This window comes from Arvicanthis niloticus, chromosome 1 (assembly GCF_011762505.2).
Source record: "Arvicanthis niloticus isolate mArvNil1 chromosome 1, mArvNil1.pat.X, whole genome shotgun sequence".
Classification (NCBI taxonomy): domain Eukaryota; kingdom Metazoa; phylum Chordata; class Mammalia; order Rodentia; family Muridae; genus Arvicanthis; species Arvicanthis niloticus.
This window is the reverse complement of record NC_047658.1, coordinates 146,428,493-146,455,197: the sequence shown is the minus strand read 5'-3', so window position 1 is coordinate 146,455,197 and position 26,705 is coordinate 146,428,493. Positions and strand designations below refer to the sequence as shown.

Here is a 26,705-nt window from a genome sequence, read left to right as displayed (position 1 = left end):
GCAACTAGAACTAGGAATTAGGACCTGAGACTAGGGATTAGGAATTAGGGACTTGGAGAGAAGAAGAGAGACTGAAGAGTAAACAGGATTGAATCACACTCTGTCTGGTCTCCATTCTTCGAGTCCATCCTCAGTCTGTCTCTTGCTGAACCCTGACCTAAGGACCTGAGCAGCTTGGAGCAGTGCGGGCTCTAACAGTTTAGCCCCCAAGGCTTTTGGCAGTGTGGCTTCCAATATTGATAGAGTGGTCCAAGACATTTTGGCTCCCCAAATGTGGGGTAGCTCGGGCTTCGACACTTACAGACATTGATAACATATCTTAAAATTTATATGAAAGTTTAAAGGATGCAGATTGATCAAGCAGTCTTGAAAAACAAGTAGCAAAGTCCAGGAACACATAGTGCTGAAGTTTTAAATAGTGTTTAAAAGGTTCATTAATGGGGAACTGTGACACTGTACCACTAGTGAAGGACATAAAGGCAAAAAGAACAGAACTGACTCCTAACAACAAACCTAAATGTCATTATTTTGTATATTTGGGTGTCAAAGAAATTGTGGGAAAACTGTCTTTTTTCTAAGTTACCCAATGCCAATAGGTAATCCTAACAGCACATCAATAGACACCTAACTTTAACCAACCTCAGGAAAATTCATCAAAAACTATCCTCAGAACTTTCATCTACCTACTCTTTCCAATGGTACAACACAACCATCCATTAAAAAAATCTCTCTAGGGTCTATTGTTGCAAATACATTTATATCTTTTCTAATACATATGATATACAAGTGATCCACATACTGGCTAATGATGATGAAAATGTTCATGTTAATACAGAACTACTTAAGATTTATAACTGAATTGAAATTTGATTCATCTTATCTGCCATTCGTCTTATCATTCTACTCTACTTTGTTATTTTAAGATTTCTTTTTGTTTTTAATTCAAAGAACAGAACAATATGCTCAAATTAACAAATTCATTAGATTTCTCTTTACTACTTTATAATTTCTGTATGACCACACATTCATTTTATTTAAAATCTGCAGTCAATGCTAGTTCAGGCTAGGTCAATTCTGTGAGTATGATTATGGTCCACACAGTATTAAAATATTCATCTTTTCACTTTGTTCTGTCCCCTGGTTAACTATTATCCCAGTTGACCCATCTAACAACTGTAACTACTCAGGTTTACAAAAGCTTTCATTGCTATTAATATTCTTCCTTATTTGAGAAAATGCTCTTTCTACACTGAGGTATTCCTGCCTAATAATATGATGATGTCTTTAGTAGTTTTAAAGTGTGAAAAAATGTCCATAGTAGAAGAATGTCCTATATGTGACTGCCCACACTTCTAGAAGTAAATGGAATTACTTCACAAACAATTCTGTGATAGTCATTGAAAAATTCATGGGTAGGCAGCTAGCAGACTTGAGTCATCCTTGTATTTGCCCCTTAGTTTTACTGCTTGTATTGATTTTGACTGTAAGAAAGAAAGATGATACATGTGTTTTCAGAAGTAAAAGACCTTGGATTTACCTGCAACCAGGGAGACCTCAAAATATTCATGCACTCATTCATTTTTTGTATCAACATATGAAGATCCTTATCTTCATAGCTAAAATGATTCTGGAAAGTAATGGAGCAGATGACTTTGTAGGGAGCACATCGCAGGATGAATTGGGGATCACAGGATGAGCCTAAAAATTGAAAACAATTGTAAAATTCTTTCAAAAAATAGGTATATTTTCCCCTTTTAACAGGTTTAAGTACTTCAGAAATTGTAAGCAGTAACTTAATTATGAATATACTTAACTGCTAGGGGCTAATCTGATGAAGAATCATGACCATCTTGAAATTAAACTTGAGGTAGTTTTCATTCTCACTAGTTAAGTAAGACTGTTCACTAGCACTTTCAAGGACCTTAATTTAAATGGCATAACATCCTAAAAATTAGCCAATTATTTCAGCATATGTTATTCAGAACCTAAAGTCTGAAGAATGACCAAAATAAAATCTTTATTTTTATAACCATATAAATGTGGCCAAAATGTAGCCCCTATTAGTGTTTCAAAATAAACATGCAGTAAACACACAAACAGAAGTTTTTCAATGATATGTGTGAACTTCCTGGAGTTCTATTTACTTATTGATAGACCACTTACACTAACTGATTTTTTTTTTTGTATTAGGTATTGTAGCTTGAGGTATTAAAAGAGATGACCTGCAAGCTCCAGCTCTATCCCCATCCAAATTCCCACACTAAGCCCAGCATTGGCAGGCCACCTCAGTCCCAATGTCTGGCTGGCCAAGCACTGGCAGGCAAAGGACAACCTGTTTTATCTCCTGAAGACTCTGACTCAGAGCTCCACAATCTTTCCACCCAGCTAGCTAAGTTCCCCTTGGCATGTCACTACCAGGCCATCTCTTTGCTTCAAAACCTCCATGGCCTTTGTGGATGCACATTTCAGGAAAGCAGAATTAGCATTGCAATACAAACAGCACCAGGTCCATCCACAACACTTCCTTGAGCCAGTAATCAGAAAACCCAATAAAAAGACATAGACTATAGGACTGGATACATAAACAGGACCCAATATTTTGCTACATACAAAAAATGCATCTCAGTGACAAAGACAGATACTACCTCAGAATAAAAGGCTGAAAAAATATTTCTAAGCAAATGGTCCCAAAAAAGAAGCTGGAGTAGTCATTCTAATATTGAATAAAATCAACTTTCAACGAAGAGTTATCAAGAAAGATAAGGATGGACACTTCATACTCATCAAAGAAAAGATCAACGAAGACAAAATTTCAATTCTGAACACCTATGCTCTAAATGCAAGGGCACCAACATTCATAAAATAAACTACTAAATCCCACAGCACACGATGAATGTCACAGAAAAATAGTGGGAGACTTCAACACTGCACTCTCATCAATGCACAGATCATGGAAATAGAAACTAAACAGAGACAGTGAAACTAACAGAAATAATGAACCAAATGGATTTATTAGATATCTAAAAAACATTTCACCCCAAAACAAAAGAATCTACCTTCTTCTCAGTTCCCCCTGGTACCTTCTCTAAAACTGACCATGTAATTGGTCCCAAACAGGCCTCAACAGATACAAGAAAATTGAAATAATCCCATGCATCCTATCAGTTAGCCACAGACTAAGACTTGTCTATAATAAAGATAAAATCAACGGAAAGCACATACACATTGAAACTGAATAACACTCTACTCAGTGATAACTTGGTAAGGAAATAAAGAAAAAAAGAAATTAAAGACTTCTTAGAATTTAATGACACTGAAGACACACCATACCAAAACTTGTGGGACACAATGAAAGCAGAGCTAAGAGGATAACTTATAGCTCTAAGTGCCTACAAAAAGAAACAGGAAAGAATATACACTAGCAGCTTGACAGCATATCTGAAAGCTATAGAACAAAAAGAAGCAAATGCACACAAGAGTAGACAGCAGGAAATAATAAAATTCAGGGCTGAAATCAATCACATAGAAACTAAAAGAACTATACAAAGAATCAACAAAACCAGGAGCTGGTTCTTTAAGAAAATCAACAAGATAGATAAACCCTTAGCCAGACTAACCAGAGGGCACAGAGACAGTATCCAAATTAATAAAAACAGAATGGAAAAAAAAGAGACATAACAACAAAAACTGAGGACATTTAAAAAGTCATCAGATTTTACTACAAAAGCCTATACTTAACAAAAATGGAGAATCTGGATGAAATGGACAATTTTCTAGACAGATACCAGATACCTAAGTTAAATCAGGATCAGATAAACTATCTAAATGGTCCTATAACCCCTAAAGAAATAGCAACAGTTATTAAAAGTGTCTCCATCCAAACAACAACAAAATAAAACAAAAAACAACAACAAAAAAACAAAACAACAAGAACAATAAAACAGAACCAAGTGGTTTTAGTGCAGAATTCTATCAGATCTTCCAAGAAGATCTAATAGCAATTCTCTATAAAGTATTTCACAAAATAGAAATAGAAATTTGTTCTATGAAGCCACAATTATGCTCATACCTGAACCACACAAATACCCAACAGTTAAAGAGAACTTCAGACCAATCTCCCTTATGATTATTGATGCAAAAATTCTCAGTAAAATTCTCAAAAACTGATACCAAGCCCATATCAAAACAATCAGTCATCATGATCAAGTAGGTTTTATCCCAGGACTGCAGGGATGGTCCAATATTTGGAAATCCATCAATGTAATCCACTGTATAACCAAATTCAAAGAAAAAAATAGCATGATCATCTTACTAGATGCTGAGAAAACATTTGACAAAATTCAACACCCCTTCATAGTAAAAGTCTTGGAAAGAACAAAAATTTAAGGTCCATATTTAAACATATTATAAACAGTATACAGTAAAATCAGGCACTAGACAAGGCTGCCCACTTTCTTTCTACCTATTCAATATAGTACTCGAAGTCATAGCCAGAGCAATTAGTCAACAAAAGGAGATCAAAGGGATACAATTTGGAAAGGAAGAAGTCAAAATATCACTGTTCACGTATGATATGATAGTATTCTTAAGTGACCCCAAAACTTGTACTAGAGAATTCCTAAACCAGATAAAGAACTTCAGAAAAGTGGCTGGATAAAAAAATTAACTCAAACAAGTCAGTAGCCTTCCTCACTTTAAAGGATAAACAGGCTGAGAAAGAAATTAGGGAAACAAAAGCCTTCACAATAGTAACAAATAATATAAAATACCTTGGTGTGAATCTAACTAAGCAAGGGACAGATCTATATGACAAGAATTTCAAGTCCCTGAAGAAAGAAATTGAAAAAGATCTCAGAAAATGGAAAGGTCTCCCACTCTCATGGACTGGCAGGATTTATAGTAAAAATGGCCATTTTGTGGAGGTCAACCTACAGATTCAATGCTGTCCCCATCAAAATTCCAACTCAATTCTTCACAGAGTTATAAAGAGCAATTCTCAAATTTATTTGGAATAACAAAAAACCCAGGATAGTGAAAACTATTCTCAACAATAAAAGATCTTCTGGAGAAATCACCATCCCTGACCTCAAGCTGTACTACAGATCAATAGTGATACAAACTGCATGATCTTGGTACAGAGATAAGCAAGAAGAATGGAATAGAATTGAAGTCCCAGAAATGAGCCTACATACCTATGGTCACTTGATCTTTGACAAATGAGTTAAAACCATTTGGTGGAAAAAAGACAGCATTTTCAACAAATGGTGATGGTTGAACTGGAGGTCTGCTTGTAGAAGAGTGCAAATTAATCCATTCTTTTCTCCTAGTACAGAATTTAAGTCCAAGTGGATAAAGGACCTTCACATAAAACCAGACACACTGAAACAACTAGAAGAGAAATTAAGGAAAAGCCTCAAACACAAGGGCACAGGGGTAAGTTCCTGAACAGGATACCAATGGCTTATACTCTATGGTCAAGAATTGACAAATGGGACCTTAGAGAATTGCAAATCTTCTGAAAGGCAAAGGACACTGTCATTAGGACAAAACAACAACCAACAGATTGTAAAAGATCTTTACCAATCCTACATCTGATAGAGGGCTAATATCTAAAATATACAAAGAACTCAAGAAATTATTCTCCAGACAATCAAATAACCCTATTTTTAAAAATGGGGTACAGAGTTCAACAAACAATTTTCAACTGAGTATACTGAAAAGATGCTTCAACATATAATAAGAACACATGCTTCACTATGTTCATAGCAGCCTTATTTATAACAACCAGAAGCTGGAATAAACCCAGATATCCTTCAACAGAGAATTGGATACAAAAAATGTGGTACATTTATGCAATGGAGTATAACTCAGCTATTAAAAACAATGAATTCATGAAATTCTTAGTCAAATGGATGGAACTAGAAAATATCATCCTGAATGAAGTAACTGAATCACAAAATATGCATTCATTGATAAGTGGACATTAGCACCAAAGCTTACAATACCCAAGATATAACTCAGAGACCACATGAAGCCCATGAAGAAGAAAGACCAAACAGTGGGTGCTTGGCCCTTCTTAGAAAGAGTAACAAAATACACACGGGAGTATATAAGGAGATAATGTGTGGAACAGAGACTGGAGGAGCGATGGTTCAGAGAGTGCCCCACCTGGGGATCCATCCTAAATGCAAACACTGTTATGGATGTCAGGATGTGAATTCTAACTGGAGCCTGATATACCTGTCTCCCGAGAGGCTTTGCCAGAGCCTGACATATATAGATGGAGATGCTACCAGCTAATCATTGAACTGATCATGGGGTCACCAATGGAGGAGTTACAGAGAAGACTGAAGGAGATGAAGGGGCTTGCAGGCCAGTGGGGAGAGTAACAATTCCAACCAACCAGAGCTCCAAGGATCTAAACAGATAGGCTGGGAAGACACATGTAGGGACCCATGGCTCTAGCTGGATATGCAGTGTAGGATAACCTTGTCTGGCATCAGTGGCAGAGGAGGTCTTTGGTCCTGTGAAGGCTGGATGCCCCAGTTAGTGGGAATTCAAGGGCGGGAAGTTTGGGAGTTGGTGGATAGGAGGTAGAACACCCTCATACTAATAGGAGAGGGAGAATGGAATGAGGGGTTTCTTGGGGGGGGGTGTTGGGGAAAGAGGATAACATCTGAAAGATAGATAAATAAGTATTCGATAATAAAAACAAACAAACAGCAACAACAACAACAACAAAACCAGATAATGGAAATTGCAATAGCAGTCAAGCACTGATACTTTTTTGGCAGCAATTTAATACTACCCATATTACTGGGATTTTTCATAATTATCAAGGAAAAGGGACTGTGGAAGGGGCCCATGGGACTTTAAAACAATGTGTTTGTAAAGTAAAAAAGAGGGAGATATATTTCTGCATACCACAAATTTATTTAAATCATGTTCTTTTTATTTTTTTTCTTAAAAATATTTTGATGCCAAGGAACTTTGAGCTGAGTGTCTATGGCACACAACAAGTAGGCATACTTACATATAGGTGAAAGGGAAGTATCCACTTACTGGTAGATCAGGTATCTAATAAGGGGAAGAGGGCATGTTAGTGTACTTTCTACAGGATGCTGAAAAAGCATGGTGGCTGCCAGAGTGATGGGTGAGATATGCTGATGCCAGGACAAAGAATGATGCTGACCTGTGAGCTTGCAGAGTGCCCTGACTGTGGTGACTGGGAAGCTGTATTGGACATATATTCCTGGCCCACCTTTGCTTATCTATACCCCTGATGGAAGAAGCTGCCTTGCCTCAAGTTTTAGATCTTGTGGAGCAGAGAATCCAAAAGAGAAGTTATAATGACTCTTGTATTGTTCTTAAATGTGACCAATTATTCTGACTCAGTCATGTACTGGTCTAGAAAGCAACCCAATATTGGAGACAACATTCTTCATTTTGAAGGCTGGTTCTGGAAATTTTTAGAGACATATTTGGAAGTTAGCTGCAGTTCTCTGTGATGTTAGGTTAGCAAGAGATAAAGTTGGGTAGGATCTGGATTTCAAACAAGTGTTAGTACATGTGTTAAGGCTCTTTTATTTGTCAAGTTAAAATTACTTTTGTTTCTTCTACAATATTTAATTTAAGATGCATTGATTGTACACTTTCTAATTGTGTTAGTGTGTTGAAATCCAGCATGTCAGTTATGGAGGTCTATCAAACAGCGTTTGTTTTATTGCCCTGAGTATCACAGAATCTTGGTCTTCTGAAAAAAGCTTTCAAGTACTGGAAGAAGTGAGTCAGGCTTTAAGCAGAAGCAAGAGGGTAGTGGGCTTGATTATTGCTGGTATAAAAGCTTTAATTACATTAATTGCTAGTACAACTGTTTCTGTAATTGCTTTGACACAAGAAGTTTTACTTTTGTTAACTAGCAAAAAATGTTACTAATGGGATAGGGGTTTTCTAGGGAGGGAAAATGGGGAAAAGGTGGTATGTGAAATGTAAATAAATAAAATATCTAATAATAATAATAATAATAATAATAATAATAATAATAATAATACAAAACAAAAACAGCAAGAAGACCCAATTCAGCCTAGGGACTATTTCCTGGTGACACATAATCTTTCTCTCTGGTTACTCTATTTTGATACCCTGTTTGCAAAATAAATCTCATCTAATTAGATTTGTCTTGCTTACTACATTAATAAAACATGAAGGGTAAAGAAAAAAAGAATTACATATTGTTTGCTCTTTGAGTTGACATGTAGATGTGTTACCGTATTCTAACAATCGGGCCAGAGAACTAATTTTTGGTTATATCCATTCAAAATGTCTTACAACTTATTCATTGCATAAGATCTATTGACAATATAGAGTTTATTCTTGACATCAAACTGGGTCTAAGCTCCTAGGTCTCAACCAAAATATTGATTGGGATACACTGGGGGTCTTTGAAATATCATCCATGTTGAGTACAAGTCTCTTTTTTTCATTTCCTATGCCGTCAACTTTGGCAACAAAATGAGGCAGGTTGGTTTGACAGAACAGTTCTGACAGAATGTGATTAATGTTGCTCAGATATTTTCTCTAATTAATGTCTTTATCAATAAGATGAAAAAATATTTCAATGTAAGTTTTTGGTGTCTTCTGTATGAAGAAAAGTAGATGACATAAATGACTGGAAGGATTCGCAGTTGTGACATGAAAACTTTTTTACTACTGGGCCTATAAGCTCTTGCTTCTTTGCCTTATTTTCTCACTTTGCATTATGTTGTACTAGTAGATGTACAACAGCTCATTCTCTCAAATAAAGACAAATCCAATGGGATTTGCCATAGACTGAGAAAGAGGCTAAAACTCTGTTGGATTGGTACAGTTTGTGTGCTTGTGTGTGTAAGGGGGTTGGAAGCTGGAGGAGCAAATCCTGCAATGTCCCTACCCATGTCAGTAGCACCAGTCCTGGCAACTGCTTTAAGTTCTGAAAAGGATCAATTATACATTTATTAGAAGTTATGTACAAGATGAGAACACCTGTGCAAATTAAGACTGAAAATTCTTCAGTATATTTTTCTAGTAAAATGAAACGGTTTTTTATTTTGTATATTACTACATAAAGCACATTACAGCAATACCTCACAATCCTTCAGGATAAACAGTTATAGAAAGATTTAATTGCACTTTAAAAGTTATGCTCAATAAACCGAAAGGAATAATAAAAAGCCCCAGAAATAGATCACATGTTTTATTTATTTATTTAACTTTAAATGCCAATGGGGGGCGGGGGGAAACAATAGCTGCCAGAGTCTGGCGGACAGTCAATGTAGTATAAAAATGGAAGAGGTTCTAGGGTTAAGGTACATATAGTATCCTGCGATACCCCACTTAATTTTTTAGTAATTGGGAATGTAACCTTTGTTATTGGCTCTGATATTGAGTTCTATGTATCTTGTTTTAATTGTATTCTGTCCAGTTGTGTTTCTTCACTGTATGATGGTCAATTGGTAATAGTAGTACAGATATGTCAAATCTGATTTTAATTTTTTATATATTGGTTTGAAGTAAATTTGAACATATAATAATTGTATCCATAGTTCTAATTTTGGGAGGGCCTTCTAGGCATACCTTTAAACTAATACCTAGCTAATTCTACAAAATATAATTATTTAGAGTTTAAACACCCAAATTCTATATAATAGCTATCTGTGCATCAATTACATACCTTGTGTGAATTTATGTCTGTGCATGGATTTATGTCTACATTAGGTGGTAACATAATGGCTAAATAAGAATAGGCAAAGTGGTTCCTTTGGAACTGAGACAGAAAGGAGTCACGAGTGATGTCATTTTTCATTTAGTAACTTTCAATTCAGTGGGAAAGAAAAGTATCAACTAGAAATAATACTGAACTGATACTTCCCGGGACTATTATTCCTGCTGAGAGAGAAGAGAGGCACACCAAGCATATGGTTAGCAACAGCATGCTTGGTTCTAAGCTGAAACCAGGGAGAGAAAAGCACATTTAGAATGTTTACCTTCCTGGTTAAAGCAAAGTAGGCCATGACAATTACCCTGCAGATGTGTATTCTTCCTTGTGACTTGTCCTCACAGTGTCTACATGATGGGGTTCAGTTGCATGGTAGTGTAGACTTTTTCTTACTGTAGTACTATAATGGTCTCAGAGCTCATAGTGGAGCATGTTAAATATGGTGTCCATGGGACTGTCCAAACTATTCTTCCATTGTCAGGAAGCATAAACCAGTGTCCCCTTTTGAAAGAAGGATGTAGCAGTTGTATCAATTTGTTGTCTTTTTGCCACTCTCTTATTACATCCTCTATATGTCTCTTTAAGTAGACCAAAATGTATTAAATGTATTAAAACTCCATTTTCTTTCATTTATTACTTGAATTGGAAGAAAAGTCTGAGAACAGGTGTACCAAAAACAATTTATTATTAAGAAAATGCAGAAGAGAAATGACTGTGAATTATCCTACAATAGTAATTTCTATTTCATAATGAGACCATATTTAACTTGGGATCAGGTACATATCATCACAGCATATGGTAGTAGTGTTTTAGAAAAATAGGAACTATCAGAAATATTTGTGCAGAATCTGCAAATTGGTAAATGTGTGTTCATAGAACGTTATAAAATTATGAGAAGGCCAAAGAAATGGCTAAAAGGCAGTGTGTCCAATGTGGAAAGCAGTGAATTAAACCCTCAAAGATTTCACAGAAGATGTCTCAACTGGAGCCATGCATTTGATTTTCAAGCAGGGATGAAGCAGAGCTGAAAGGCAGGAGGCACTGAGGCAAATCCACTGAGCACTGGGGTTGTATCTATGTCCTTTGGGTGAACCAGAGGTTTCAGGTTGAAGTTCTGTAAAATGCTGGTTAGGAATAGAAACAGCTCCATGCGTGCCAGGCCTTCTCCTGCACAAATCCGTTTCCCTGTGAAAAAGATGTCAAAAGAGGTAACTATGCCTTATTCACAAGTGTGAGTCCAAGATACACAGTGCTTTTAACTAATATTGGAGTTTAGGAATAACTGTTGAGTTATTGGATGTGTGGCTAGATGGATGAATGGCTGAGAGGATACCACATTAGGCAAGTTGACAAAGGTGGGTCACATTTACTTCTTAAATAGCAAGTGATCTTAAGGAAATAGCAAGAGCTATGGAAGATGGGTGCAGAGCACTCAACTCAGGCCCTTTACAAGAGAAGCAAGTTATCTTAACTGCTGAGTCATGTCTTCAAACCCATTCTTACTTTTGTAAAAAATGGCACATTCTAGCAAGTTTTAGGAATATGCTCACAATGACTTATCCAAACTGAGGAGCTATTGGCAACTGATGGCTATTAGCAGAGGGAGAGTTAGTTAGGTCATGGATGTGGCCCCTGGTACATTACCAGATTGCAGTGGATAGATCTATACTTATATACACAGTAGCAGACTGTATATAAGAAGACTCAATGGGTACATGAAATTGGGAGAGAGGATGGTGCTGGGGCTTACGGGAAGACTGGAGGGATAAAGTGGGAGTGTTTAAAACATATTGAATGCAAGTAAGAAACATTAATAACAAATATATATTTTTTAAAATATTGGGCATTTTTTTGTTCCTGATCTCTATCACAAATGGGTGGTAGGTGGGTGTGAGAGCTCCTCATAGAAGCAGTGGGGAGGGGGATGGTATAGGGGCTTTGCAGAGGGGAAACCAGGAAGGGGGAAACTTTTCAAATGTAAATAAAATAACCAATAAAAAAATCTTTAAAACAATGTGGTAATTCTTAATAGTCCCCTGGGATAATGATGTGTGATTCTTTCTCACTGCACTAGTCCAACTGTATCATCACGTTCACTCATCTGTGGTTTTGACTGACTGAGCTTGAGTTTTGGAGCTTCTCTGTGTGTTTAGAAACTTGTTTCAGTTTTCCTAAGCCAGGTAGTGAGGAAGGAGCAACAAGAAAGAAGAAGCCAAAATATGGCAATCTTCATATTCATGGTAAGTGAGCAATGACTAAATGAAGTTTAATTTCCAGAAGTCATTAAGGACTGCTTGGTATCTTTGTGATATAACTAAAGGCAGAATGCAAATAACATACATTCTAGTTTTCTTAAATTGTCATAAATAATTGTGAAAACAAAAGTTTCACTTTTTTATCTTTTGACAGGGAACATGTTTCAACAAGGGCTTCAGATTCCCCTCCCCCTCAGTGCTCAGCCTTCAGGGTACCATTGACCTTGTCTCCCACCTATGTCCAACAAGGCCATCCTCCCCTACATATACTGCTGGAGTCATGTGTCTCTCTATATGTGCTCCTAGGCTGGTGGTTTAGACCCTGGGGAGCTCTGGCTGGTTGGTATTATTGCTCTCCTCACCGGGCCACCAGCCCTTAAGGTTCCTTCAATTTACTCTCTAGCTCCTCCATTGGGAACCTTTGATCAGATTAATGGATAGCTGTGGGTATCTGTCTCTGGGTATGTCCGACTCTGGGAGACCTCTAAGGAGACAGCCTTATCAGGCTGCTGTCAGCTTTCCCATCCTGACATCCCTATCAGCGTCTATTTTTGGTGACTGACCATGGAATGAATACCCAGACGGAATGGTCTCCCTACAACACCCCCTTCAGATTCTGACCCACACTTTGTCTCCATATTTGCTCCCTTGGGTATTTAGTTACTCCTTCTAAGAAAGACCTAGGCATCCTCACTTGTTCTTTCTTCTTCATGAGCTTCATATCATCTGGTAGTTGAATCTTTGATGTTTCAAATTTTTGGGCTAATCTCCGCTTATCAGTGAGTAAATACCATGTGTGTTCTTTTGTGATTGGGTTACCTCACTCAGGATGATATTTTCTAGTTCCATCCATTTACCTAAGAATTTCTCTAATTCATTATTTTTAATAGCTGAGTAATATTCCATTGTGTAAATGTACCACATTTTTTGTATCCATTCCTCTGTTGAAGGGCATCTGGGTTCTTTCCAGCTTCTGGCTATTATAAATAGGGCTGCTATGAACATAGTGGAGCATATGTCTTTGTTATTTGTTGGGGCATTTTCTGGGTATATGCCCAGGAGTGGTATAGCTGGGTCCTCAGGTAGTGCTATGTCCAATTTTCTGAGGAACCGCCAGACTAACTTCCAAAGTGGTTGTACCAGCTTGCAACCCCACCAACAATGCAGGAGTGTTCCTCTTTCTTCACATCCTCGCCAGCATCTACTATCACCTGAGTTTTTGATCTTAGCCATTCTGACTGGTGTGAGGTGGTATCTCAGTGTTGTTTTGATTTGCATTTCCCTGATGACTAAGGATGTTGAGCATTTCTTAATGTGCTTCTCGGCCATTCGAGTTTCCTCAGTTGAGAATTCTTTGTTTAGCTCTGTACCCCATTTTTTAATGGGGTTATTTTGTTGTTTGGCGTCTAATTTCTTGAGTTCTTTGTAAATATTCGATATTGGCCCCCTATCGGATGTAGGATTGGTAATGATCTTTTCCCAATCTGTTGGTTGCCGTTTTGTCTTGTTGACAGTGTCCTTTGCCTTACAGAAGCTTTGCAATTTGATGAGGTCCCATTTGTCGATTCTTGATCTTAGAGCATAAGCCATTGGTGTTCTGTTCAGGAACTTTTCCCCTGTGCCTAGGTATTCGAGGGTCTTCCCCAACTTCTCTTCTAATAGTTTCAGTGTACCTGGCTTTATGTGAAGGTCCTTTATCCACTTGGAGTTGAGCTTTGTGCAAGGGGATAAGAATGGATTAATTTGCATTCTTCTACATGTTGACCTCCAGTTGAGCCAGCACCACTTGTTGAAAATGCTGTCCTTTCTCCACTGGATGAATTTAGCTCCCTTGTCAAAGATCAAGTGACCATAGGTATGCGGGTTCATTTCTGGGTCTTCAATTCTGTTCCATTGATTGTCCTGTCTGTCTGTTTAAAAATCACCAGGTTGCCCCTCGCTCGGATCCCAGTGACTGGAGCAGACGCTCAGTTGATCTGCTCCCCTGTGGAAGCTGTGTCAGGAGGCATCATAGAGAGGCCATGGCTCACAGAGCTGCAGTGATAGGAGCAGACACCCAGCTGATCTGCTCCCCTGTGGAAACCATGTTTGGAGGTATCCCAGAGCGGCCACTGCCCTCAGAGCTGCAGATATCCTTGAGAGGTCACTGCCCTCAGAGCTGCAGAAACCCCATCAGGAGACACCCTAGAGAGGCCACTGACCTCAGAGCAGGGGACACCATATCCTGAAGCATCCTAGAGGAACGAATACACTCAGAGCAGCAAACACCTAGCTGTTCTACTAACGTGGAGTCACCATATCCTGAGATATCCTAGAGGAGCCACTGTACCCAGAACAGCTGGAGCTCAAGATCACAGAGACATGTGGACCCCGAGGAGTTCTGACACAACCAAGATAACTGGAAAGGCAGGCTCTAGTCAGAACCAGTGAGTGCAGGTAGCACTAGAGCTAACCAAATGGCAAAAGGCAAGTATAACAATGTAAACAACAGAAACCAAAGTTATTTCGCATCACCAGAACCCAGTTCTCCCACCAGAGCAAGTCCTGAACACCACATCACACTGGAAAAGCAGGATTCTGAATTAAAATCACTTCTCATGATGATGATGGAGGACTTTAAAAAGGACATAAACAATACTCTCAAAGAATTTGATGAGAACACAGGTAAACAGGTAGAAGCCCTTAAAGAAATGCAAGAAAACACAACTAAACAGGTGAAGAAATTACACAAAACCATCCAGGATCTAAAAATGGAAGTAGAAACAATAAAGAAATCTCAAAGGGAGACTACCCTGGAGGTAAAAAACCTAGGAAAAAGATCAGGAGTCATAGACGCAAGCATCACCAACAGAATACAAGAGATAGAAGAGAGAATCTCATGTGCAGAAGATACCATGGAAAACATTGACACAACTGTCAAAGAAAATGTGAAATGCAAAAAGCTCCTAACACAAAACATCCAGGAAATCCAGGACACAATGAGAAGACCAAACCTAAAGATAATAGGTATAGATGAGGGTGAAGACTCCCAACTTAAAGGGCCAGTAAATATCTTCAACAAAATTATAGAGGAAAACTTCCCTAACCTAAAGAAAGAGATGTCCTTAAATATACAAGAAGCGTACAGAACCCCAAATAGACTAGACCAAAAAAGAAATACCTCCTGTCACATAATAATCAAAGCATCAAATATAGAAAACAAAGAGAAGATACTAAAAGCAGTAAGAACAAAAGGCAAAGTGACATATAAAAGCAGACCCATAAGAATTACACCAGATCTCTCGCCAGAGACTATAAAAGCCAGAAGATCCTGGACTGATATTATACAGACCCTAAGAGATCACAAATGCCAGGACAGACTACTATACCCAGCAAAACTCTCAATCACTATTGATGGAGAAACCAAGGTATTCCATGACAAAATGAAATTTACACAGTATCTTCCTACAAATCCAGCACTTCAAAAGATAATGGATGGAAAACTCCAACACAAGGAGGGAAACTACAACCAAAAAAAGCAAGAAAATAGTCTTCCAACAACCCCAAAAGAAGATAATTACACAAACATAATTTCACCTCTAATAACAAAAATAATAAGAAGTAACAATCATTTTTCCTTAATATATCTTAATATCAATGGACTCAATTCTCCAATAAAAAGACATAGACAATCAGACTGGATACCTAAACAGGACCCAGAAGATAGACAGGGGCACTAGTGCACGGATTGGCTTACCAACCTATGTTCAAAAATTTTGACCCAGAATTGTTCCTGTCTAATAGAAATGAAGGGACAAAAATGGAATAGAGACTGAAGGAAAGTTCATCCAGTGACTGGTACAACAGGGGATCGATCCCATGGGCAAGCACCAATTCCTAACCCAGTCCCAAAAGGACATGCATGGTATGTATTCACTTATAAATTAGCCATAAAATACAGGTACCATGATACACTCCACAGAGCCAAAGATGCTAAACAGGAGTTAAGGCCTAAGTAAGGAAGTTTGAATCTCCCTTAGAAGGGGGAATAAAATAGTCATAGGAGGCAGATGGAGGGAGGGAAGTGGAAGGGGAATGAAGGGTTCAGGATTACATATGGGGAACGACAGGAGAGATGGATAGATGGCCATGAAAATTAATAGAAATCTGCAGTTGATGGGGTAAGGAGGTGAGGGGCATCTCCAGAATCATACAGAGGACAGGGATACAGAAGAAATCCAAGAATTAATAGGGGTGACCTTAGCTGTGACTCACTACATCTGGAATATGGAACCTGAAGAGGCCACCTCCTGTAGCCAGGCAGGAACCCCAATGGAGCAATAGAGGTACCAACCAGCCCTCAAAATGTTCAAATCAAAATCTATCTTATTTACTAGAAATGCAAGAACTTTGGATAGAGCAGAGACTGAAGGAATGGCCAATCAATAACCAGTCCAACTAGAGATCCATCCCATCAGCAAGCATCAATCCCTACCACTATTAATTATAGTCTCTTATGTTTACAGACAGGAGCATGCTGTCCTCTGAGAGGTTCTACACAGCAGTGGACTCAGACAGATACATTCACATGGATGGAGCTTAGGGACTCTCATGGAAGAATAGGAGGAAGGATTGTGGGGCCCCAAAGAAGACCGGAACTCCACAGGAAGACCAACAGTGTCAACTAACCTGGACCCTCAGAGTTCTCAGTCTAAACCACCAATCAAAGAACATACACTGGCCTGATGTAGGCCTCCCTGCACATGTGAAGGAGATGTGCAGCCTGGTCTTCATATGGGTACCTAGCAACTGGAGTGGGGGTCATCCCAAAGCTGTTGCCTATAAGTGGGAGGTGTTCTAGCTAGGCTGCCTTGTCTGACCTCAGTGGGGTAGAAGCACCTAGTTTTGCAGAAGTGCCAGGGTAGAGGTATGCAGGGGTGGGCGTGGGGGTGGGCACATGCTCAGAGAAGGCAAGGAATGATGGAAGACTGTGATCACAGCTACATAGGGATGTTTATTTCTGTACCCATGAGTTTTATGAAGGAAAAGAATGGATTACTCTAGCTCCCTACACACAAAAGAGAACAGTCACATCAGGAACAGCTAGCAAAGGAGTGAAGGAGTTTGAGCTCAGCAGATGCAACACTCTAAATAAAACAGTAAAAGTAAGGAGGGGATCAGGGAGATAGGTCATTCCTGTCTCATTCTTTAGCCTATTTAGCATTTATTCAGGTATTAAAGGCATAAAAAATTACATTATAATAGCACAGACTTCACTACTGAAAAACAAAAGTTTTATTCCAGGTATGTGTTTTGACCAAAAGATGGAAGCATGAACATTCTACCAAGTCTGATTATAGGGTAAGACCCATTACCACTCTGTAAAATCAATTCAACTTTTGCCACAGAATGAAATTAGTAAATGCGACCTTATTATTGGTATTAAAATTTCCCATAAAATACAATCTTTATATATATTATTTTAAAATGATAAAAATAATTATATATCAACTTCCAATAGAAAGCCTTTAGATTGTTAACTAAAATATCTGGCTAAATAGGTGTAAATTTGAGAGTATCTGAAAAATGTTAATCAAAGGCTTATTATTCTTTTTTTAATTTATTAGATCTTTTATTTACACTTCAGATGCCATCCCCTTTCCCCATCCCCCCCCCTTAGAAAACCCCTATCCCATGCCCCCTTTTCCTTTTTGCATTGATACATTTTTTAAAAAAATGTTAATCATAGGCTTTATAAGTTTGGTATTGTTCAATCAGAGGTGTAACCCACTACCCAACCTAGATATAACAACTATCTTTGACTGGTGGAGATACATGAACATCTGCCTCCCTGTCTCCCCCCTCTTTCTCTCTTTCATCACCTAGCTTCTCCTCTCCTTCTTCTTCTCCTCTTCTTACTCCTTTTCTTCCTCTCAGTACTCCTCCCACCTTAGCTCCTCCTACACATCACCCTTCCTGTTAAAATGAAACTTTTCTCTCAAAATACAATTAGAGTTTTAGAAGCTATGATTTGTGCTTCCCACAATTATAGTTAACTCAGTCATTCTGGATTTCTGATGGGGTTGAAAACATATAGCTATTGACCTTAAGAGGAAAGATTTGAGTGGATGGTCGTCAGCTGACATTCATCCTAAAGCCAGGTTCAGAACTAAATGTTTTAGTTATAATAGATGACAGAGGAGCTGGTTAGTCAACAAAAGGATGGACTGGGTATTAGGACTATCCTGTACCTCACTGGTACAAATTGGCATAATTATGCTCTAATTGTATGTGGTTCTTGTCCTTGTAAATGAAGTTTGCTGTAACAGAAGTAGGAAGTATGGAAGCAAACTGCATTTACAGGAACATTTACAATTTTATGCAACTTCAAGAAGACTGAAAGTAAAGTCTCATACACACAGAGCTGGTTTAGATGTCAGTTTACTCAGTCACAGAGACAGAGGAAAGTCTATAAAGAAATCACTCTAACAGTTACTAATAATGTGATGGAATTTGGGGAGTAGTTGTTAATGACTGTGGTATGTTTCACAGAATGATACAGAATTATAAAGTAGATATCTGGTAAGTGCAGTATTTGTAAAATGCACTAAATAATACCACAGAGCATTCAAAATACATCTATTAGCATCATATGTTAGTTTTATCTCTATTTTGAAAATGAAACAACCCCTTAAAATCATGGAGAGACTAAGAACAATTTTTATATGAATACCCATTAGCCTCTTTGAAGAAAGTATAAACATTTCTAAAAATTTAAATAGAATGGAAATGTAAAGGATTCAGAATGGTCAAGCACTCTGGCAAAAATGAGCACTGCAGTTGAGGAACTCACATAGACTGGTAACAAAAGGTATAAAGAGAGATGAAGGGAACAGAGCTGATTCTTTCCAATAACCATGGATATTTATCATTGACTGTTTTTTTTTTAAGTGAGAGTGCTTCAGAAACTGTAGGGAAACTGTGTTTTTCCTAAATTACACAATACCAACAGTTAATCATGACATCATGCCTAAATAATTCGCGTCTCTAATGCCACTGGGATAAATTCTTTGAAAATTATTCTTAAAGCTTTACTCTTTCACCTACCCACTCTTACCAAGCTACACCTCTCCCTACATCATTCAGTCCTTTCAAGATGCCTGTAGATCAGTACAGGTATGTCAAGACCCATAGGAAACACTAGTGATCCATAACTGTGGGATGATGATGTCCATGTTCATGTTGAGATAGGACAGTTTATGATGTATGGTTAATTGTGATTTATTTCATCTTATCTGCCTTTTGTGTTGCTTTTTCTACTCACAAGTTTATTTTATATGCTCTTTTTTGTTTGCAATTTAAAAACCATGGTCAATTAACAAATTTATTTTATTTTATTCAGGTTTTATCTCATCAAACAAAACAATAAATACTATTTTTTTCAAATGATATTGTCATGACTTTAGACATCAGCAGAAATTAGTGAGTATTCAGAGAACTATAAAGAACTTGATCAATTTAATAACTGTATAAATGTATATAAACACTTTACTTTCCCTTTTTGAATTAGAAAATAATAAAGTCCCGAGGAGTTGTAATATCCAATGATTCTTCATGTTCTTTTGTTTTATCCAAAACATAATTTTTAATACAAGCAAAATTTTTAAAAAATTGGTTATGACTTCCTGGACAATAATCAAGCAGTGCAGAAAATGTATTGCAAACCTATAGGGAAATGCAAGAATTTACTAAATGAATATATAGTAATGAAGTAATTAAGGTATATTTGTATCATACCACATGACTGATTTGCATTGATAGATCAAAATATGTACAGAATTCATCTTAAGGAGGTAGTTTGTTTTCATACACAACATTTCTCTATTTTAATAGAGAGATTTGAAGAAGAAATTACTGCCCAAATGACCAAAGATCATAGTAAAATATTCACACTCACATATCTTTTTAGTTCAAACTATGTTCATGTTAGATCTTTAATAGCTCCAATAAACTCTCATCTCACATTAGAAATACCACATATACAGATTACTTACACTCATACTCTATAGAAGAAGTTAAGATGACTGAGTGACTTGATTTACAGATGAAATTAAAGATCTGAAGATTTTATTCTTACCAAGCAGCTTTTTACAGAAAAGAGTACATGCCTTAACATAAATTCTATACCAAAACCCTTGTGTGGTTTTTTACACAGTCATTCTTTATGCAGTTTGCAGGAAAAACCAGTTCAGCTTAAACAATTCTGGGAGGATGTTTATGATCCACATAAAATGAAATCATGCACCTTCTTACTCCTTCCTCTCTCCCTGACAACTAGAATTCTAGCTGATGCACCAAACCACTGAAGTAACTGCTTCCTGGCAGCTTTCATTGCCACACATATTCTTTCCCCTTTAAGAGAATAGTCTTTCTATACTAAGATATTCCTTCCTGGTAATATGATGAAGATGTATGTAATTGTTGGAAAGAGGCCAATAAATTTACTAAGTAGAAGAATGTCCTATGAGTGACTTGCCAGCTTTCGAGAAGTGAATACAGTACTTAATAAAAAGATTCCTGTGGAAGTTAATGGTGAAACCAATGGATAGGAAGATAGCAGGCTAAAACAATCCTGGCATTGGTCCTTCTGGTTTTCCATTTGTCTAGCAAAAGGTTTAGAACTTTGTTCCAAATATTCTTTTTATAATGTTAGTCAGAACTGTGATGTCTGGTCACTTCACTACTCTGTGCTTGTTGAATTCAACCTGTGAGTAAGAAAGAGTGTAAGAGTTGTCTCAGAAGAAAATGATCATGGCTTCACCTGCAACCAGGGGGTGCTCAGAATCTTGGTCATTTCATTCAGTTTTTCCATCAAGTTAAGAAAATTCTGATCTTTATAATCAAAACGATCCTGGAAAATAATGGAGCAGATGACATTGCATGGAGCACAGCCCAGGATGAAGGTGGGGTCACAGGGTGAGCCTGAGGAAATGGAAACAAATGTAAAATACCATTAATATATACATAGAAGACACCTTGCCCTTGTTAACATGCTTAGATGCTTTAGACATTTATGCTACATTCATGCTAAGGGGAATGCATGGTTTGGCAATGCATTGTAATATTAATATGAGACCTATACATCTTACTAGAAAAAATATTTTAAATTGGCTAGGAACCACATCACTTATACAGCCATACTTAGATCAAGAAGTAAATGTCAAATTCTAAACTTGCACTTACCATTGGTTTTCCTCAGTTCCTCCACAAGGCACTGTGCTTCCTCTTTAACACGGTCCTCAATGCTTCTTTTTCCCATGCCTAAATTCCGCAGAGTCATGAGTGAGAAACGCCTTGTGTCTTTCCATCTATTTCCATTGCTAAATACAATGCCTAAAATATAAGAACAGACAGTACCGAGTATATCCCAGAGATATAAGAAGAAGAATATGCCTGGTGGCAGCCATAGAATCCCAAACTGTGCCTGAGGAGGAAGCACGGTCTCTGCTTTCTACCCTTTAGCTCACTAGGAATATTGCTCAGCACAGAGGAAAGTACATCCACTCTTACCCATTCCATTAGCAGCTTTATCAAAAGCTGGGAACCTTCCTCTCCCAGCAAACTCCTCCCCATGGTCAACCAGAGCTTCCTTCACCGCTTCATAGCCATGCAACACCACAGTGGGCTTCCAGCCCAAATATAGAGTATACACAGGGCCATAAACTTTTGATAACTAAAAATAGAAAAAATGGAAATATTAGGAAAATGTCACTTTATTCGCAATGGTTTAAAACACTTTTAGGCTGGTAATGTTGCTGTGTTATAATATTTTTGTCTAGAAAGACTCAGTTTTAAGTGCATATTCCTTAAATTTTGAGTATTTATTATATGTGGATGATGTGTAGTGTAAAAGAAACCACACACACAGCTGATACACTGATGACAGTAAAATATAACACTATAATATTAGGCAGCTCTCTTCATCTTATTTCACAAACAAACTGAAGAAAGGTAATTCTACTTTCATTCCCAGATCCTTATTGCAAACAAGTAAAGAATTAAATTCGAACTATTCTTATTGACTATTGGATACCCATGGTCACTTCACACAGACACAGACATCAGTAGTCATATGACTGCTGCAAGATCAGATGTGAAACTTCTCCTGTGGAAACTTCAGAACCTTGTGACCATGAAACCCACAATCTTTTGGTCACCAGTAATGAAAGTGTCTATTTCTTGACAATTGTTACAAAAGTACAGAAAGCAGGCATCATAGCAACTGCACCACAGAATGCAACACTTGTGGAGAAAACACATTGTCATCATGAAGCGTTCTTGGCCCAAAGGACAGATCTTATAAGTAATAAAAATAGATTGGGCAGCTACCATATACACTATGTCACATTGTTGTTTTCATTTCCTATGTGAGCCCTCTCCACAAATTTTACTTCATATCAGGCATCAGATAGTTCTTCAGAGTTAAGTACCACATGCTAATTTAAGAACAATGAATGTTTAAACTTCTGACTAATTGAATGAAATATTCATGAGTCTTCACCTTCAGCCAAAGTAAACGAAAATGTTCAGAAAACAAGGATTTGAATAAAGCATAATTTTGAAATTCTGTGATCATATTATAAAATGCAATGGCATAACTGTTTTTCAACCTGAAACCTTGCTCATTACTAATTACCTAACCAGGACCAGAGGCAAAAGACAGAAAAGACACATTAGAGTTTTCTACTTAATGAACATTTTAAAATAATATTTTCTCCAGTAATAGAATTTCATTGAAAGCAGCATATCTTATATCTCCCTGTGCAAAATACTGGAGGAGCATAAGGCATTTTTACATTGGTGAAGGATTTTTGAATATCCTTCACATCTATCTGGAGGAAATTACCAATGATTGGAAGAGGAGTGGGGCCAGGAGGGAGCTTCCCTCCCCCAGAGCTCTGTCTCCAGAGTGAGAGGAGAATGAGACAGGAGAGGCTGAGTACCAGGAGCAGGACTGGATCCATGGAGATGCTTCTTACTGATACAGCTGTGATTGGGGCAGAATTTTTATAATGCAGCTAGAGACCAGCACGTTGTACTTTGGGACATTGTTGACTAATCAAACACTGTTTAATCTCTTTTCCAAATAGACTTTGCAACAATAGTAAGAAAAATAAGAACTTCATTTACCTTGTCCTTTATGTACTGCCCATAAGAGATTTTGCCTTAATTTACTTAAGTTGTGTGTGATTAAATATTGCTGATAAATGTGAATAAAAGAAATGTTTACATTAATATTTCTTGAAAATACTTTACTCCTTAAATTTTTTTTTTTGAGATTTATGGTATCATTCTGTTCTTTTTATTTTGTTTCCTCATCTCAAACCTCTCATGTTTATAATTCCTTGTTTTCTTTCTAATCCATGACCTCTTTTCTCTTTAATGGTTGTTATATCCATATTTGTATGCACATGTATATTCCTAAAGATACAAGTGTAGCATGCTAAATCTGTACAATGATGATTGTTTGCATGTTTTTAGAACTGGCCATTTGAATGGTATAACCAATTAATGCTTTATGTGGGGGAAACTGTTTCTGTAGCTGTCAGTTTTCCTTAGTTTCCTGTAGTGCTTTGTGTAGGGTTGAGGTCTCCTGAGCCTTTTATTTCCCATGCAAGTGTGTCCATTGCTGCTGTCCTCTACATTAAATTCAGAGAGATGTTTTGTTGAAACAATGGATGTAGCATCTGACTTTCCTAAGAGACACACTCACTTTAGTTAACTTTTAAATAAATAAAAAAATTTCAAAAGTCTTTATTATGAGGTTTATGTTCATGTAAAAATTTATGTTTTATTGATCTTTTGTTTGTCTCCCTATGCAGTTCAGGATGGCCTGAAACTCAATGTTCTTATTCTGTTTCCTCCCATGAGTAGCAATATATGCACATATTACAATTTGTATGTTTAACTATGTATTTAAAGTGGTTCTGGCAAAACAAGCATTTGACACACATTCTGCATAATGATTCCTGACAACTCCACAACTTATGCTTGGAGTTGCATAAATAAAGAAAAACTCTCATATATCAGTCACAGATTTTTAAGTAAGAAAACATATGCTGTTGTTACATAGAGAAAGCTGTATGACTTTTACTATTGTGGAACCCAATAGTAGAAGATTACAATTACTGTGTTTTTCTATCTATAACAGTTTTTAACAGATGGACTGCCAGTTTCTAACAGCTCATTATTGGACAAATTCAGGATTCAATGCGATTATGTCAAGGTTGCTGGTACTTCCTCTGGATTTACCACAGCTTCTCAAAGTATTCAGATTCTCCATATGTCATCATTTCAGAAGTGAGCCTGGCTTACCATAACTGAACAGAAAACAATATATAAAAATATACTTTTAGAAAAGTATACTTTCTAGACCTTGAAATATCTCCAGAGATACTGCTGATGTTCCTTTTTAAGGATCAAAACCGGTTCCTATAAAAGGACTGAGGTGTGCAGAATTAAATCCTGGTGCAATTTATCAAAGGAACTTGATTACTAGAAGAAATATATGTATTCTTTCAATTGTAATGATGTTGTTTAATCAAAGGATCCTTCTGTAAAGATGTTATCACATTCCTGAGTTGGTTCTGTCTGTCTGTTTTTTGTTTTGGTTTTTTGAGACAGGGTTTCTCTGTGTAGTCATGGCTGTCCTGGAACTCACTCTGTAGACCAGGCTGGCCTTGAACTCAGAAATCCACCTGCCTCTGCCTCCCAAGTGCTGGGATTAAAGGCGTGTGCCACCACTGCCTGGCTAGTTGGTTCTGTCAATTTTCACTCATTCACTCTTTTATATATGATCAACTTTCTTTTCTAAGGAAAGATTATTTCCCTTTGTGAATGAGAACCTGGGCTTTGTAGATTCATAACCTTGATGTAATCAGAGACTGAAGATGTTACTGAAGGACTTTAGCCTTACCTCTTTCCCTAAACAGATAAATTTTATTCTCTTGTATACACCACATTTATGACTTTGCCCTGTGTTTCAAAACCTATTTTAATCAGCATCAAACAAAATAAACAAAGAGTTAGCCAATAATGTTATCACTGTTTTTATTGCGTGGAGTTCAGAAAAGTTTGCTTTTATAATTTGTTGAACTTTGTGACACGGACTCTTGGCGGTCTACAACACAGTATGCAGTAACTTGTGGTGATGCACATTGCCCTATGTTCCCCCAAATTCACACACCTTATTTTGGATAAGGAAGTTCTGTATGTTTCCTTAACAGCAGCATCATTTTACACATGGAAAATGGTTGTTTCTTCTCAGTTTATTTTTTTTTCTGGTTTCCATTTGTTTAATGCAAGAAGTAAATCAATTAGAGAGAGGGGATACTTTTCAACGTGACTTTGTTACTTCCTTAAATTTCACACATCATATTTTGATCACATTCACCTTTGTCTAACTTTTCACAGATAAGTCCTTCATTCCAGAGCCAACTATTTAGCATTCTCATTTTTTCAATCCATCATGTACAGTACATACGTGTGTGCGCGTGTGCCTGTGCATGTGTGTGTGTTTAACCGAACAGAGAACACACTTTTAAAGAAAACCAAGTACATTATTTCTGGAAGCTTTCAATTACTAGTAGGTCCTCAGCTAGTGGAGAGACAGACAGTGTGATCGCCCCCAACCAACACATTCTTGCTGACATTTTGTCTGGCTTGAATGTCCAGATGTCTTGCATTTGCTGTCACAACAACTGTTTGAGTTCATATATGCTGTTGCCCACCTTCCTCACTTTTGGTTCTTATAATCTTTTTGATCCTAGTTTTGCAGTGATTCCTGACTCTTGGAAGGCGAGGTTGTGAAAAGTAAAAAAGGTCCCACTCAGGACTAAATACTCTGCAACATCTTAGGTTCTTCATTCTGAACAGTTTTGGGTCACTGTGTTTAGTGTCATTCAATTGTTTTTTTTTTTTTTTAAATAAAACCTATTCCTTCTTTAAGAGTCTGTTAAATTTTTCAAATTAATAGTAGTTGGCTCTCTCATAGTAACTATGGGTTTTTGCCCAAGTAATAGTTCCAGATATAAATTCTGTTTTGTACAGTGGGCCTTAAATACACTCAGAAAGTGGTTGGTGACTCCCAGAATATTCAGGTTGTTATTACACCAGTGGCCTTGTTTTTTCAGGCTGGTTTTCATTGTAGCTTTTAAACTCATAGACAGAAAATATTGGTGAATTTTTTGTGTGGTTTTTTTTTTTTTACATATGTGTGTGTGTGTGTGTGTGTGTGTGTGTGTGTATGTGTATCTGTATATATCCTGTCCAGCAGAGCATTAAACAGCAGTCTGGGGAGGTCACCTGAAAGAGAGTGGGGAGTGAGGGGGCGGTGAACAGGCAAAGATGCAAAGAATGGCAATCTGTCTATAGGCTGATCAAATCGCAATTTTTACTTTTTCACACAGGGGTTATATACACAAAAAAGCAGGATGTGGGGAAGGGGCTGACACAGGAACATAAGTGTTCAGGGGGAGTACAGATATCTTCCAGAACAGAGTATCAGCTGGGTGAAGCTTCAGGGGACAGGTCACTCTGACTCCACCTATGATTCACTTGTCCCTATCTAAGTTGGTACTATCTATCAAGGTTACTTATCTACAAGGTCTATGACTGAGATTTGGCAACTTTCCACCAAAGCTGCTTGTTTACAATAG

The 26,705-nt window shown here is 37.4% G+C and overlaps 1 protein-coding gene across 1 annotated transcript; it reads right to left on the bottom strand.

The window, feature by feature from the left end:
• Window positions 1-19,367: 19,367 nt before the first annotated feature.
• On the bottom strand, window positions 19,368-23,042 carry LOC117704191 (cytochrome P450 2C37-like). The gene is made up of 5 exons (XM_076920521.1): window positions 22,845-23,042; window positions 21,559-21,721; window positions 21,232-21,381; window positions 20,810-20,970; window positions 19,368-19,713 (listed from the first exon to the last, which is right to left on the bottom strand). Exons 1-5 carry the CDS (start codon window positions 23,010-23,012, stop codon window positions 19,555-19,557), a joined length of 801 nt encoding a protein of 266 aa, XP_076776636.1. The 5' UTR covers window positions 23,013-23,042; the 3' UTR covers window positions 19,368-19,554.
• Between the last annotated feature and the right edge of the window lie 3,663 nt (window positions 23,043-26,705).